This window comes from Magnolia sinica, chromosome 5, assembly GCF_029962835.1.
Source record: "Magnolia sinica isolate HGM2019 chromosome 5, MsV1, whole genome shotgun sequence".
Taxonomy (NCBI): domain Eukaryota; kingdom Viridiplantae; phylum Streptophyta; class Magnoliopsida; order Magnoliales; family Magnoliaceae; genus Magnolia; species Magnolia sinica.
Genome location: NC_080577.1, coordinates 5,799,700 through 5,814,808, shown reverse-complemented (window position 1 = coordinate 5,814,808; position 15,109 = coordinate 5,799,700). Strand labels below are relative to the sequence as shown.

The window sequence follows — 15,109 nt, the reverse complement described above, 5'->3', positions numbered from 1 at the left end:
ATGATATCAGATAATACAGCGATAAAAACACTAGTTTAAAATCTGCCACGCAAGAATATCATTGAGTGCATTTTTCACAATATTATCACAATTTTCAAAATCTCGGTGATATTTGTCACACCACACCCAGCATCAACCGCCAGCCCAAATATTGCATGTGCATGCTCCAGAGGGTGAGGAAGCATATAGTCATGGAGGGAAGTCTCCATGCAAATTGCCAAGCATCAAGCACCCACACACATGAAAGGTCATGTTCGGCCATTTGATTGCAGGGCCCACCAGCCGGTGAGTAAATTTTAACATTCCCCTACATCAATGGTTATCATTCCTGAAGGTGGGATCTTTTCAAAAGAAATTGCAACGCTAGTCCACAATTTCAGAATAGCAATGAATACAAATACAATCAAAATGATTAGCAAAATGTGAAGGCCTACTAACTGTTAATTACAGTGCTGCAATGAGAAATCGGACGAATATAAGGTAAAATAGAAACTAATTACAGCAGTACGAGAGAAACAAAGAAACACATGGGACCTCAATTGGAATGTGAACAGAAAATGGTAGGTGTCATATGATATATATACACATGTGAAACAGCCTCTACTAGCCACTCTAATTCCGAACATTTCGTCTCTCTACCTGCAACATAATGCTCTCAGTGAATCATGTCTGATATCAGCACTACAACTAAAATTACAAATTAACTTTCAGATGCATAAATATAGTAGTTGTTGTTCAAGAGGGCAGTGGAAATGCATCCGAGATTTCTCAAATACTAATCAACTAGGTTTTCTATGATGAGTTAGCTTGCAGGTTCATAGGGGATGGAGATGTGGAGAAGTTACCAACTCCCCATCGGATACAGACTAGAGAAGCTTCAACCTCTTCCGTCACAAAAGCCACAACAGAAGAACAGAAAAAGACCAAAAAAAGAAAAAAAAAGAGGATGTTTCACTATGTTTGGATGGCGAAGGAAATGTTAGATTTCAAACACCTAGTCAAATTCTACGCACAAGATACGAGGTGACTACTATGAGAGCTCTTGTTATCCCATCGAGACCCCAAAAATTGGAATCCATGGTAATCCAATGTTTCAGTAGTGCTCATGGAAATCTTGGAAAATCATTATTGGATAAGTACATGGGGTTGATTTTCTTCATCAGAAATCCATCTCTAGCTGAGCTTTCTTCAACCCCTAGTACACAACCTCCATAGAGATTAAGACCTGCTTAGCAGCTACCACAATGCCCCAGACACCCCCAAAAGATTAGTAGTTAGATCATCATCATCGTAGCCTTGTCCCACCCATTATTAGTAATTAAATGCATAAGCTTATTTGCAAGCCTTCAACAGGCCAAGCCATCACCCCTTGCATATAGCGACCAGAGCATTTCATACCTCAATTTGCTCTCCCACCATACTGAAATACCACTAAAAGAGGTGAAACTTGGTAAGGAACCATGGTTGTTATGAAATAATGGACATTTTAAAGACCAAATGAAACAAGACAGCAGGAGTATTTTACAATTCTGAAGAGAAGTAATACAAAAGGAAGGAAATTAACAAGGACTATTGAGATGACCTAAGAAAAGAATAAATGCATTCTCCAAGCAAAATGCCGCCTCAAAAAAAATGGCATTAAACTGAGGCGAAAAGGCAAAAGCCACTCACAAAGCGCAGAAGCAGAAGAACTAATAGCAGCCAGCAACCCTTTATCAAAGGAGATGCTGAACAAGAACGTCCCATGGAGGTAGTTACTGTGAGAAGAATTTGCCTAATCCATTGTTGTCAGAATCAATATATTTCATGGTCCCATGTTATGAAGAACACATGACAAGGACTCAGGTGAAAAGGTCCTATCATCAATTCTAAATTAATTTTCTCATTTGCCTGGAATACTTCCAACTTTAAGTACCAAATTATTCAGGCCTGTTTGGTTGCCACTTCAAAAAAATGAGGACATCTCATTTTAGTTTATTGTAATTATGTTTTAGAGATCATGATTGTTGATTATGGTAGGTTTATCCAAGCCATTGATCTGATGGCCCCCATCAAGGATGGAACATGCCCAAAAAATCTCCTACGATCATTTATAAACAGCCATGGGCCCTGCATGTACAAACTTGGTCAGATATCCATCTCTAGCTGGACAAGCTTATTCAATGGCTTGGATAAGACAAGCCGGGGCCCCACAAGTATAAACTTGGTGCACAAACAGGGAACTCAGCCTTTGATAACTAATTTAATTGCAATTACATGTGAAACTAGATCATTTATTATTCAGATCATTAAAACCAGATTTCATGAATCAGTTAAAAAATAGAAAAGAAATCAAGAGCATTGACGGTTGAGTTATCATCATCATCTGAGCATTTCTCCCAGTGATAAGAGACGACTTTTAAAAGGTAGATTGGCATAAGTTTTATGATCAGCTGCCCACCAAACATCAACCTTCCTCTTTTATCCAGCTCTTGGTGATCAGCCATGGTAGAGGCTCACTAGTATACCAATGCAGTCCCATGCAGTATTAACCTCCAGCCCAACTATTAGTCTGACTCCCACCCATTATCAACCTCCATCCCAACTATTGCATGCATGTTTCAAAGGGACAAGCAACAGTCATGCTTGAGTGCTTGGTTGCAGGGACCATCATCAGATGAGTAAATTCTAACATTTCCCTACATCACTGGTATATGATTCCCAAAGGAATCCACAAATCATATTCAGCCTATTGCGGATACAGAATCATCCATGAGAATAAGCAGCAAAAGGTGGGATATTTTCAAAAGGAAATTACAAAACGTCACAATTTCAGAGTAGAAATGAATAGGTAGATGAAATTGGACTAAAGGGATTAGCAGAAATGTGAAGGCCTACAAACTGCTAATAACAGTGCTGCAATGAGACATCGGATGAATGATCAGGTAAAATAAATTCACTACACCAGTAAGAGAGAATAAAGAAACAGATGGAACCTCGGTCGGAATGTGAAAAGAAAATGGGAGCTGTTATATGACATATATACACGAAACAGCCTCTACCAGCCACTCAAAAAATTCCGTCTCTCTACCTGCAACACGGCATAATCCTCTCAATGAATTGTGGTTGATATCAGAGCTACGACTAAAATTACAATTAACTTGTACTAGCATAAACATATATAGTAATTGTGGTTCAAGAGGGCAGTGCAAATGCATCAGACATTCCTCTTAGTTACTAATGATTTTCAAATGCTCAACAATTGGGTTTCTACAATGAGTCAGCTTGCAGTTTCTATGGTGAGTCAGCTTGCCTAGAGAAGCTTCAACCTCTTCCACTACAAAAGGCACCACATGAGTGCTCATCGTCAAATCTAGACCCAGGTCAATCAGTTGAACAAAATGTTCCCCATAGGTTTTTCCCACCCAATAGTGTCGATGCCCGTGGTCAACTCCTTACAATCGAGAACCCTTAACCTTGGCAAGTGCGGTTGATTTCAATTCGTTGATCAGAAATCCATCTCTAGAGCTTTCTTCATCCCCTTCGTAGACAACCTCCATAAAGATTCAAGACTTCTCTAATAGTTACTACAATCCCCCAATTCCCAAACACCCAAACGAATATTAGTAATTAGATCAGCATCATCATCATCATCAACGTAGACTTGTCCCACCCATTATTAGTAATTAGATGCGGGAACTTATAAACCATACACACAAGCCTTGAACACACCAACCTCAAGCCATCATCTAATAGAGGTTAAAAACCGATAGAATGTTATGGTTCTTGTACGATACTCTGCTTCACCCCTTGCATATAGCCTCACCAGAGCTTTGGGGCTCAGCTTGCTCGTCCACCCCAATGAAATACCACTAGCATCTAGAAGAGGTAGAACTCATTAAAGGAAACCATGGTTGTTAGAAGACAATTGATGTGGACATCAGTGGTACGCCCTTTAAAGTGTATCAGAGGAGAAGGCGTCGCCGACAGAGTGCCAGAACGGAGGAGTTGATGTGGATGGATGACGGGTCCATCGGACCCACTTTTTGCCGCGCTACGAGTGCAGGAGTGGCATGACCGCACCCTGACCATAGATCCATGGGTCGGATTTTACACCCTACCACACAGGTGTTCACCCCGACCATAGATCCATAGGTCGGATTTCACATGAGTGTTTTAATTTTGGACTTTTTTGTTATTTTTCTTGTTTCGGAAGCTTTATTGCGACTTTCTTTATTTTTCGTCTTTTTGTTATTTTCTTGTTTCCAGGGGCTTTAGTACACTTTTACTTTTTCCATAGTTTATGTATACGTTTTGAGAAACCCTATTTTCGTTATTATTGAATGAATAAGAATTCGTCTATTTTCTTCCTCTTTATTCAAGATATTATGGTTTCAGGATTGGCTCTTGGGTGTTGAAGATTTCACCTCGATTCGAGTTTCCCTCTTTCTAAGATCTTCGAGATGCAGGAAAATGTAAAAACCATCCTCCTTTTCTTTTGACGACTAAAGGACCTATACTTTCTTCATCTCGAACCTCTCATCCTTCACCCCTTTCGTTTCTCTCTAGATACCCCTTTCTAGTTCGAGGATGGTTAGTCAGTAGAATCAGATCCAAGCTTACTCATGGATTGACTTTTTCTAAATCTGGGATATCCTCATATTCTGAGGTCCTCCCTTTTTACTATTTACGTGATCTTATGCCAAGGGGCATGATCCTGGCGAAATAACCTCATCTTTGTGTTGAGATTTACCTAATCCCTTTAATTGGAAACAGTTAGTTAATTGGTGTATTTATTTGAATATTCTTTAACCTGATTATACATGCATCTAGGGTTAGGTCATCACATGTCCCAGCATCAACAATAGATGTTTTACAAACCAAATAGAGCAAGACAACCTGAGTATTTTTGCAATTCTAAAGAGAGGCAATGCAAATGTTAAGAAATTAATAGAGACTATTGAGAAGATCTAACAAAAGATTATGCATACTTGAAGTAAATTGCTTCCAAAAATAAAAAATAAAAATGGCACGATACCTAAGTAAGATTTGCATTTAACTGAAAACAGAAGGCAAAAGCCACTCACAGAGTACGGAAACATAACTAATATCAGCCAACAACCTGCTTCCAAAGGAAATTGCTGAACAAGCACGTCCAACAAGGCAGTGAATTTTTCCCAGAAGAATTGCCTGCTCTATCATTTTCAGAATCGATACGTTTAATTGTCCCATGCAATGAAGAACACACGACAAGGAGTGAGGCATAAAGATCTTATCGTCAATTCCAAATCAATTTTCTCATGTGCCTGGAATGCTTCCAATTTTATGTCCCAAGAAATTCCACTTTGGAATACAGATTTGATAGCCCACAGACACCACTTGTCACACTCGACTTAAGCCGTCCATTCTTTTCATACAAGTGTAGCCACCTGATGAGTGGGGACCAACCTGACTTTTCCAGATGGTCACCACGAGGGCACAACTGAATGTTGAATGTGGACCATTGTCGACTTGAGATGACTGCACAAAAAAAGAGGCTGTCATCAAGAGGACCACAACAGCATGTTGCGTGTGGACCATTGGCAACTTAAGCCATCCATTCTATTCATAGTAGTGTAGCCACCTGATGAGTGGTGACCAGCCTGATTTTTACATATGATCATCTTCAAGGTGAAGCCCCACACACTTGCCAAGTTGGGACCCGAGCTCCATGTAAAGGTGCATGTCAACTATGGAGAGAGCTTGTGGAGCTAGCAAACCTCAAAAGACACATTACTACATATGCTCGCAATAAATAAACGAGGGCACAAAAGCTAGCATAAGCTTATAATATTGGTGATGACATCAGAAAGCTTCCAAATATTTGCAGAAGCCCATTTGCAGTATCTGCAAAATCTAACATGGTCTAAAGTAGGGTTGGGAAAGTGAACAAACTGAGAAAAGAATGCAGTCTCAATCAACATTCAAAAGGTAGCGAAGGATATCATAAATTGCAGCATTCATATGCACAACCACAGGTATGGGTCAGGTGACAGGTTCAGTGCAGTCAAAATCAAGACTGAGGTGAAGGAAAAAACAAAAAAAAAAAAAATCCATGTATAACTAACATACGAACTTTAAAAATCAAGACTCCAAAAGACTCAGTGGAGAGTTACCTCGAGTCATAAGTCAACCATTAGATCTTTTGCCTGTTAGAATACGAGATATTTGGAGGCCCCGGCTGAAAGCTTGGTTGAAGAGGATCCTTGTCTGCATCGCCTGGAATCCTGGCATCCATGATAGCAGTGCCACAGGGGCCATAACAAACACACCAAACAGTATATCATACAGGCGAGCTAAAGAAACCACAGTTTCCCACACCACGGTGGGTTGTAGGAAGGACCGAAGCACCTGGGCAATACATATTATGCCCCAACCGGTGGGGATGAAGGCCATCAAGCTCGTGAGCAGATCAATAAATTTGAACTGGGTGAATCTCAGCAATATGATGACCACCAGTGTCGTGAGGCAGATGATGAACAATTCAACTGCCCGGTAGTAAATGTGCTCCTTCGCAGCATACTTGTCATGAGCATGCATGATTACCAGATAAATAGCAACAGCCACAACCACATAGATCCAAGACAGCAAATAGACGGCAATGCTGGTGCTTTTATTGGCGATGCCAAGCTGGTATACGATCCCATACTGGAAGAAAAAGTAGCGGAGATCTAGAATTATCTCCAATAACTTCCCCCAAAGACCCGTTGTTCTCAAATGATCCTGTTCCTCGTACCACCATGTCTCCCAGCTCTGCTCCGCTTTTGTGAATACCCCACCACGATACCATATCCAGTTCATAAAATCATCGAAATCATATACAGTTTTCAACCAATCAAAACCAGATGGATTAAAAACAAAGGGAGCCATGATCCACGATGCCACCATAACCCAACTCGAGATTGTCATTATTATGTAAACAAAAGTGGACTTGGCAACAGGGCTGTACGAAGCATATACCGTCAGTATTACCCCGAGCTCGATGGCCTTCACAAAATGGCTACGAGCATAGAGCCTGTAGTTCTCAGCGAAGCACTTGTGCTGCACGACAAAGCCACGCCCAGTGGCTCGATACTTTGCACCTCCATGGAGAATCGTCCGCCCGAAGAAATGCGTACGAGTTCCCATAGAGAAAGTGTAGAAACAGGATGAAAGCTGGAACTGCATTGTCAAGAAATCCCAGACAGCAGGAAGGAAACCGTGCTCAAGAGTGTTTTCCACAATCATTGGGAGGGCAGTGAACAGACCCATCTGGATGACAAACTGCTGATTGAGGACTGCACCAAGGGCCTTATTGCTGGTAGAATTTGCAGTTTCCCTGATGGCATCCTCAATTCCGCTAAGAGCCATATAAAGGCGGCCCCAGACGAAGACGTAGACGGTCACCACTACTGCCATTGTGTTGAAAAAGAACCCTACAGTTGTGTAGTAAAATGACAGCATTCGGAAGAAGTCCAATCTGTGGCCTAACCTATACACATCCCTGCTCAGCATCTGCTCTCCGTTGCCACTCGCAACCTTAGCCTCAAACATAGATATCTGATTCAGTCCGACATCTCGTCCCTTGCCAACCTGGATATATTCATGGTGTGTCACATTGCCTCCACGCAATGTGCAATTAAAGCCAGCAAATATGTCCTCACTGATGTTGATGACCCTGGAAGCCTTGCTGAGGCCACCACGGCTCATAAACCACAGCCGATCGAACACGTCCGGGTGACCGTAATGCATCCGCACCTTCAGAGGGTTGGCCAGAACCCGCTGCCCAAGGGTGACAAAGCTCGTCTCCTGAGCCGACATGAACCATGCCAGCGATGAGACCGAACCGGTGAATATATTCTCTCGTACTCCTAAAATTGTAGGCCTTCGGATGCCATAGTACCTTGGGAATTCCTCTAACAGATTCCGTATTTTGAGGGATTCTTCAAAGTAGTGGTCTTGATTCATGTCAATGGTCTGAACCGCATCGCCCCTCGTGAAGATAATGGCATGGTTCTGGTTCTCCGGCTTACCTTCTCCAAGCTTCAATGGCCCTGGCAACCTGATCCTATAGATCTCCACCTCCTTCTGCAGCCGCTGATCAAACTTCACCAGAACAGAGTAATACTCCACTTCGTCTCGCCCAGTGTGAACCTCGTCGACATAGGCCACCCGAAGGGCTTCATTCTCTCTCATCAGATACAAGATCTCCTCCGCACGTGGATCTTTCTTAGCTTTCTGAGAGCCATATATCTGGCAGGCAACCACATACGTGTATTTCATCAGAGCAGCACCGTACTCATGGCCCTTGAATAACATATCAACCCCACTGCTCACCATGTTATTTACACCTTTGGAAGTCAGAGACCTAGCGGTGCCCAAACCATCGACCTTGCTCTTGCTCCTACTTCGCATCGTTGAACCAATAACAGCAAGCTTTCTCGTCCCTTCGCTGATGTCCATCTCCGACGCTGTATCGAGAAAGGCCAGCATTTTAAGAGCCTTGTCATAATACATCATTCCCCTGACCGTGCGGGCCAGGGTCTGGCCTCTGTACGACGCCCAAAGACGAAGGTCCCTCAATCTGTCTGTCCAGATATCTTCATCGTCATTCATTCCATTCCTGCGCATGCGCTCGAGAAAATTATGCCACTCATCATCGAAAACCTTCTGCAAATAGAACAGGATCGAGACACCATCTTCGTTATCAGTCCGTAGTTGCTCCCTGCTGTACAGCACGTCCTCACTATAGTAGGGAGTAAGAACGCTGAAAGCGAGCATCTTTTCAACCGGAGGAGCACGAGGCATGTTCATGAACAACGAATTACTGAAGAAAGCAATCCGGCGTCGAGCCTCAAGATTCACCGGGATATTATTCATTGAGTCCCTTGACATTAGAATAGTCTGCAGACGCCTGACCTGCCAGTAAAAGGCCGTGTTCTCGGTGCTTGGCAACATGACAGCATTCTCAAAGAGCAGCCCATCCATGGCCTGCCGAGGCACCAGCCCTTCCTGCCTCAACTCCTCAATAGGCCGCTTCACCTTTGGGAGATCACGGAACCAAATGTCGTAAAGCGTCTGCAGCGTATTCACCACCTTGCTCAACTCTTTATTCGGGCTGATGAGGATATCAACGAGGGATATCAGCTTGGCATGGATGGCTGGGAGCACTGCTGTCCTGTATGTCTGTGTGAACTCCCCAAACTGAAGCATTTTGTCGATCTTGACAAACAGGTTTAAGACAATGGAATGATCCTCCGTGCCATCCATAATGATAGCAGGCAGCAAGTACTTCACGCTGTCGTAAGCTTCGACGACGGCGCACCGCTGGTACTCGTTCTTGCATATCTTCTGCCACAGAACCTTGTCTGAGACGTCCAGCTCCTTCGCCTGGTTGAGGGCAAGCAGCAGCTGGTTGCAGAGGAGGATGCATGGCCATCGGATGACCCTTATATTCCAGGAATTCGGCGGCAATTCCATAAGCTCCAGCTCGTGGTCACTGATGATATCTTCTTCCCGGAATGACAAGATTATCTCGTTCCAGACCAGGGCAAACCTGTTTGCCTCCTGATACGATTCAATCTTCTTGTAGGGGCGGCCCAGCCCGTACCGCAGCTTCAGCCGATTGACAGCATCACTGAATTTGCTCATGAGGGTCCCCCCCTTCTCGAACGGGTGCTCCTCTGGTATCAGGTTGAACTGCATCGCGCTCGCGAAGAACTCGAACCTCAGCCTCAGCTGGTTGATATTCCGGATCTCACCCAGGTGAGATAACAGCCCGATCAATGCCCCGACTATGGATGAGAAGATGGAGTACCAGATCTGCATATCCATGAGGAAGATCAGGACAACCGGCAGCCAGATTAGCACGACGGCAAACCTGTTTGTGTTGCCGAAGAACTCATGCCACTTGGGATTGATGCGCCTAATATTCAAGATGGCCTTTGTCGGGCCGATCATGGGCTTGATCTGGAGGAAGTAGCTGAAGGAGAATTTGGAAGCAAGAACCATGACCCAGAACAGGGAATACTTCAAGTTGTCAATGATCCCTTCCCTTAAGCCACGGCCGACGAACGTACGGCCCTGGAACCACCACATCACCACATACAAGATCTTCCAATTCGCCTTCTCAAGGAAATTCCGGATCCATGGAAGGATGAAGAGAATAATTGCCAGCAGCTCCGGCAAAAGGAACACAAGCATGGCCTCGAGGAAATTCCACACCCTCAAATTTGCCTGATACGACCACCTTCTGTCCCGATACCTCTGTGACCAAATCCGACCGTAGAGGACTCCAAAGGCAACAGTCCACGCCATGGATGCAACACTCTTCAGCACCATCCTCACACCAATCCACGGCGTCTCCCTGGAGACGAGGCTGTACTGGGTCCCAGCGTCGAGCACGGACTGGACGAACCGAAGGCCACCCCAAGTGATGAATATGCTGAGAACCCGAACCTGAACGTCCCGATTCTGCAGAGCCCCCCATGGGTACTTTGTGCCCTGCCACGCGACGATGATGGCAGCCTGCAGGAAGAGGATGTGCATTACCCACAGGCGATCGAAGTTGCGGAACACATTCCAGAATGAGCGCTGCTCGACGAACCCCGTCTTCCCGACCTTCTTGTGGCCGCCGCTGCTGGTGCCCGTCACGAAGAAGTTGCTGCTGAGATCGAGTGGCCATTTCAGACGGTTGAAGCAGCGGCGACTCCAGAAGTACTCATTGATGTCGTCGTAGTTGCGCCAGGCAGAATGAGGGGCGGTCCCGTTGCGGCTGGCGTCGACCTCAGCCTTGATGGTTTGGTAGATGGGAGTGATGACGCGGAGGAGGAAGGCGTTCTCGCCGGACACGGAAGGGAGGATCGGCCGCCCGGTATTGTCATCGATGAAGCCCTCGAGGACGCGGTGGAGCTCCGATGCCATGTGGTGGTAGATGTAGCAGATGCACTCGGGAACGAAGCGGAGATTGGCGGCCTCGCCCCATACAAGGAGGTAGAGGGAAGTGAAGAGCAGCTCGCGGCGCGGATCGGCGTTCCGACGCTCACTGATTGAGATGTTGGATTTCCGGCCGAGGTAGCCGCACCAGGAGTAGTAGTTGGAGAGGAGCTTGCGTCGGACGCTGCGGACGACGGCGGGGTCGAGGGAGCCGGCGTGTTCGGGGGCGAGCGGGGCTCGCATCTGGGCGTTGGCAAGAAGGAGGACGAGGTGCTCGCGCTGGTTACGGACGTTGTCGCGCTGGAAGCCGAAGAAGGCGCCGAGCCAGTCGAGGATGTCCATGCCGTCATGCCAGGGGACGAACGGGGGCCGCCGAAGGTCTCCGACCATTCGCAGGACGGCGGCCGCAGCTCGGACCTCCGGGTATCGGAGGGATGGGTGGTCGAATAGAGCGTTGTGGATGGGGATTATGTTGAACGGCTCTTCGTCCAGTACGGTGGGGCCGCGGTGCGGACCGTACCCCGACCCGGGCCCCTGGCCCCGGCCATGGACGGCCTGTGGTTGCCGCTGCCGCAGGCTCATGACATCGAGCTCTATCTCTCTCTCTCTGCTTCTTCTTCTGCTCTGTTCCGCCTGTGAAGAGGGAACAAATGAGGTGAGATGAGTGAGTGGATGATGGATAGAGATGTACTTTGGTACTCTAATAGAGTCTGATGCTTAATACTCAGGCTCTAATAAAATTGCCACGTAGCATATTGATAAGTTAAAATAATCCGTCCACCTAGTGGCTCTCAGTTTTGATAACTTTCGAACTAATAGGAACTGATTCTACTTTTATAAATTGGATGATTAATGTATGGTCATAATAAAAATACAAACCGTTCAAATTGAATGAGCAGATGCCCTTCAATAATCAGAGGTTAAGATTGATTCAATCAACTTAAAATTTTAAGTGATTACCCTTCTACATGCATTGTGCCATTTTGGCCGTTTACTTTGAGTGGATATAAGCCACGTTTACAATTTATCAGTTGCTGCGCATCAACGTCACACTCTATCAGAGTATCAAATAACGCCGAGAATGGAAGTAGGCGGAAACGATGAGGAGAAATGTGCGTGCGTGTGCGTTTCCTGGTTTTAGAGATAATTACCACTGTAAACGTTACCTTTTATCCATAGTCTTTTATGAAATCCAAAACTGACCTTTCGAACTTAGACCTTCTATGTAGGGACATAGCATTTCAGGACGAAAATACACGAACTTTTCACCTGGCATTGCCCATCCTCAAATGCTCTGTTCGTGCGTACAAGGTCTAAAGTTGGAAAGGTAAGTTTTACACGGTTCATAAAAGATGGTGGATAAAAGGTGGCAATACAGTGATAATTTTCTCCTGGTTTTATTGTCTTGTTGACGCACCACACGACTGGTAACTTACGCTGCGGGAGCACCAATTTGGATTGTGCCTCCGTGACTGGGGAATTAGCATGGGCTTCCGAACTATTCAAGAGAACGGCCCACTATGAGCAGAATACGTTGGATTGGTCTTGCAAATGGTCTGAACCGTTCGATTAATGGAAAGCCTAAACCATGGGGACTACTTCTTGAACGGTTCCAAGAGCACCATCCATACACATGCTCAAATAAGAGTCATATGAAATGCTAGGATATTCACGCGACTGGAAATTGAAAAGGCTATCCAGGCCATACTTGCCAACATAAGACACGTGTACATGATCTCCCCCGCTCATCAGGTGGAAGCTGCTGTTGCTCACAGATAAGTCACGTTTATACTGAATATAGGCCCTTGGTCGAGAAATTTCCGACTATACGACCCATTTATGGTCCATTTCCGAGACGAAGCCCACCTCATTTTACCTTTCAAAAATTAGCCTCAGCTGTACGGACGCCTTCCCCAAGGTCGAAAATGCCCCTGCTTTTCCTTCCGCAAGAGTATCGGCCGCTGACGCTCCTCGAACTCCTGGTTGTAAGAACGGTTCGAAAGATATCAAAGTTACATGGCCACAGTTATGTATTTATTATATCCACAACGTTCATCCATATTTCGAGATCATTTCGGAGCATTATCAAAAAAAAAAAAAAAATCATATCCAAAGATCAACTGGACCACACCACAAAGAGCAGCAGCAGAAAATTGATTTTCACCGTTGAAACTTTTGCAGGGCCGCCTCAACATTTATTTTCCATCCAATCTATTCATAAGGTCACAAAGACCTGGATGAAGAGAAAAAACGAATTGCATAATGATCCAAAACTTCTACAACCCCTAAAAGGATTTCAATGGTAGCCGTTCAATCCGCCACTGCCTTTTACAGTGTGGTCCACTTAATAGCTAAAACTGTCTTATTTTTCGTCTCAAGACTTAATACGAGTTCGCCAAATAGATGGACGGTTTGGACAGTTTGGATATAACACATACCTCATAAAAGGACCCACAAAGGCGGTGGGAATTACAACAAGGAAGAAAAAAAAAAAACAAAAGCCCGGAACTTATAGCTATGGATCATAACCGTAGCCATAACCACAGCCCATGCTTTTTCAATATGTCCTTTGCTATCTAACGAGGGCCTTTCGATATATACGTCGATGTATCGAAGGTATTTCGATATGATTGAAAAAGGTCCAAAACTGTCCAACGAGTTTGCATAAAAATCCAGCAATTTTCGATACATATCGAAGTGTATTTGATATGTATCGAAGCTATAGCTACGGATTATAGCCATAGCCATAATTGTAGTCCGTAAAAGTCTATGCAAATTTATTTTTTTTTATTTTTTACATGGAGAACTTTATTCTACCTACAATTTTCTCTAATATATATTTATATAAATATATATATATATATAAGCATATAAAAATTTTTTCCCTCTTTTTTTCATTTCTTTCTTTATTCATTTAACAAGAATGTCTTCCAAACCAAAATTAGTTACTTGACGTACCATATATGATTTTGGGGTAAGAGAAGCTACTTTAGTCAACTAACCTTGTTATTTTCCAAGATTCCATCAGGTCGATGGTCAAAAATCCATTTCATTCACTTTGCGGACAATTTCAATAAGTTTGCGGTCATTTCTATGCACTTCACGGTCATTTCCATGCATTTTATGGTCATTCCCAGCAATTTCATGTCGATTCATGGTCATTTCCATGCATTTCACAGTCAATTTCCTTCACTTCCCGGTCATTTCCATGCATTTTACAGTCAATTTGCTTCACTTCACGGTCATTTCCATGCATTTCACAGTCATTCTCGGCAATTCCGTGTTGATTCACGGTCATTTCCACGCATTTTACGGTCAATTCCCTTCACTTCACGGTCATTTCCACGCATTTCACGGTCAATTCGCTTCACTTCACGGTCATTTCTATGCATTTCACGGTCATTTCCGGCACTTCCGTGTTGATTCTCGGTCATTTCCACGCATTTCACGGTCAATTCCCTTCACTTCACGGTCATTTCCACGCATTTCACGGTCAATTCGCTTCACTTCACGGTCATTTTCATGCATTTCACGATCATTCCCAGCAATTCCGTGTTGATTCACGGTCATTTCCACGCATTTCATGGTCAATTCCCTTCACTTCACGGTCATTTCCACACATTTCACGATTAATTCGCTTCATTTCACTGTCATTTCTATGCATTCCACGGTCATTCTCAGCACTTCCGTGTTGATTCACGGTCATTTTCACACATCTCACGGTCAATTCCCTTCACTTGACGGTCATTTCCACGCATTTCATGGTCAATTCACTTCACTTCACGGTCAATTCCCTTCACTTCACAATCATTTTCACGCATTTCATGGTCAATTCGCTTCATTTCACGGTCATTTCCATGCATTTCATGGTCATTCCCAGCGATTATGTGTTGATTCACGATCATTTCCACGCATTTCACGGTCATTTCCTTTCACTTCACGGTCATTTCCATGCATTTCACAGTCAATTCGCTTCACTTCACTATCATTTCCATGCATTTCATGGTCATTCCCGACAATTCCGTGTTGATTCACGGTCAAATGAAGTTAAGGGCTTATTTGATTTTCGAATTACAGAGGTAATTCTAGGTAAATGGGTAATAATTATTTACCTTTGTGTTTTCGGTTGATTTTCCAAAGGTGATTTGACTGCCGCCTTTCATTTATAGCACTTCTC

General features: G+C 44.3%; 1 protein-coding gene and 1 non-coding gene across 6 annotated transcripts; both read right to left on the bottom strand.

The window, feature by feature from the left end:
- Window positions 1-409: 409 nt before the first annotated feature.
- Window positions 410-11,602, bottom strand: LOC131245247 (callose synthase 12-like). 5 transcript variants are annotated; one of them, XR_009170813.1, is made up of 3 exons: window positions 6,135-11,601; window positions 2,976-3,070; window positions 410-639 (listed from the first exon to the last, which is right to left on the bottom strand). XR_009170813.1 is itself a non-coding variant. In XM_058244570.1 (2 exons), exon 1 carries the CDS (start codon window positions 11,512-11,514, stop codon window positions 6,148-6,150), a length of 5,367 nt encoding a protein of 1,788 aa, XP_058100553.1. In that variant the 5' UTR covers window positions 11,515-11,602; the 3' UTR covers window positions 410-639; window positions 6,135-6,147. The 5 variants fall into 5 exon arrangements, 4 of the variants coding, with proteins under 4 accessions (XP_058100553.1, XP_058100555.1, XP_058100552.1 ...); XM_058244570.1 differs by lacking the exon at window positions 2,976-3,070 and having other exon boundaries at window positions 6,135-11,602; XM_058244572.1 differs by lacking the exons at window positions 410-639; window positions 2,976-3,070 and adding an exon at window positions 2,260-2,686 and having other exon boundaries at window positions 6,135-11,602.
- On the bottom strand, window positions 8,448-8,528 carry LOC131247740 (small nucleolar RNA J33). The gene has a single exon (XR_009172012.1). It is a non-coding gene; the product is annotated as a small nucleolar RNA J33 (small nucleolar RNA).
- Window positions 11,603-15,109: the final 3,507 nt, after the last annotated feature.

Excerpts from the sequence above, each read along its gene's own strand:
- LOC131245247 (XM_058244570.1), bottom strand. The coding sequence starts at position 11,514 with ATGAGCCTGCGGCAGCGGCAACCACAGGCCGTCCATGGCCGGGGCCAG.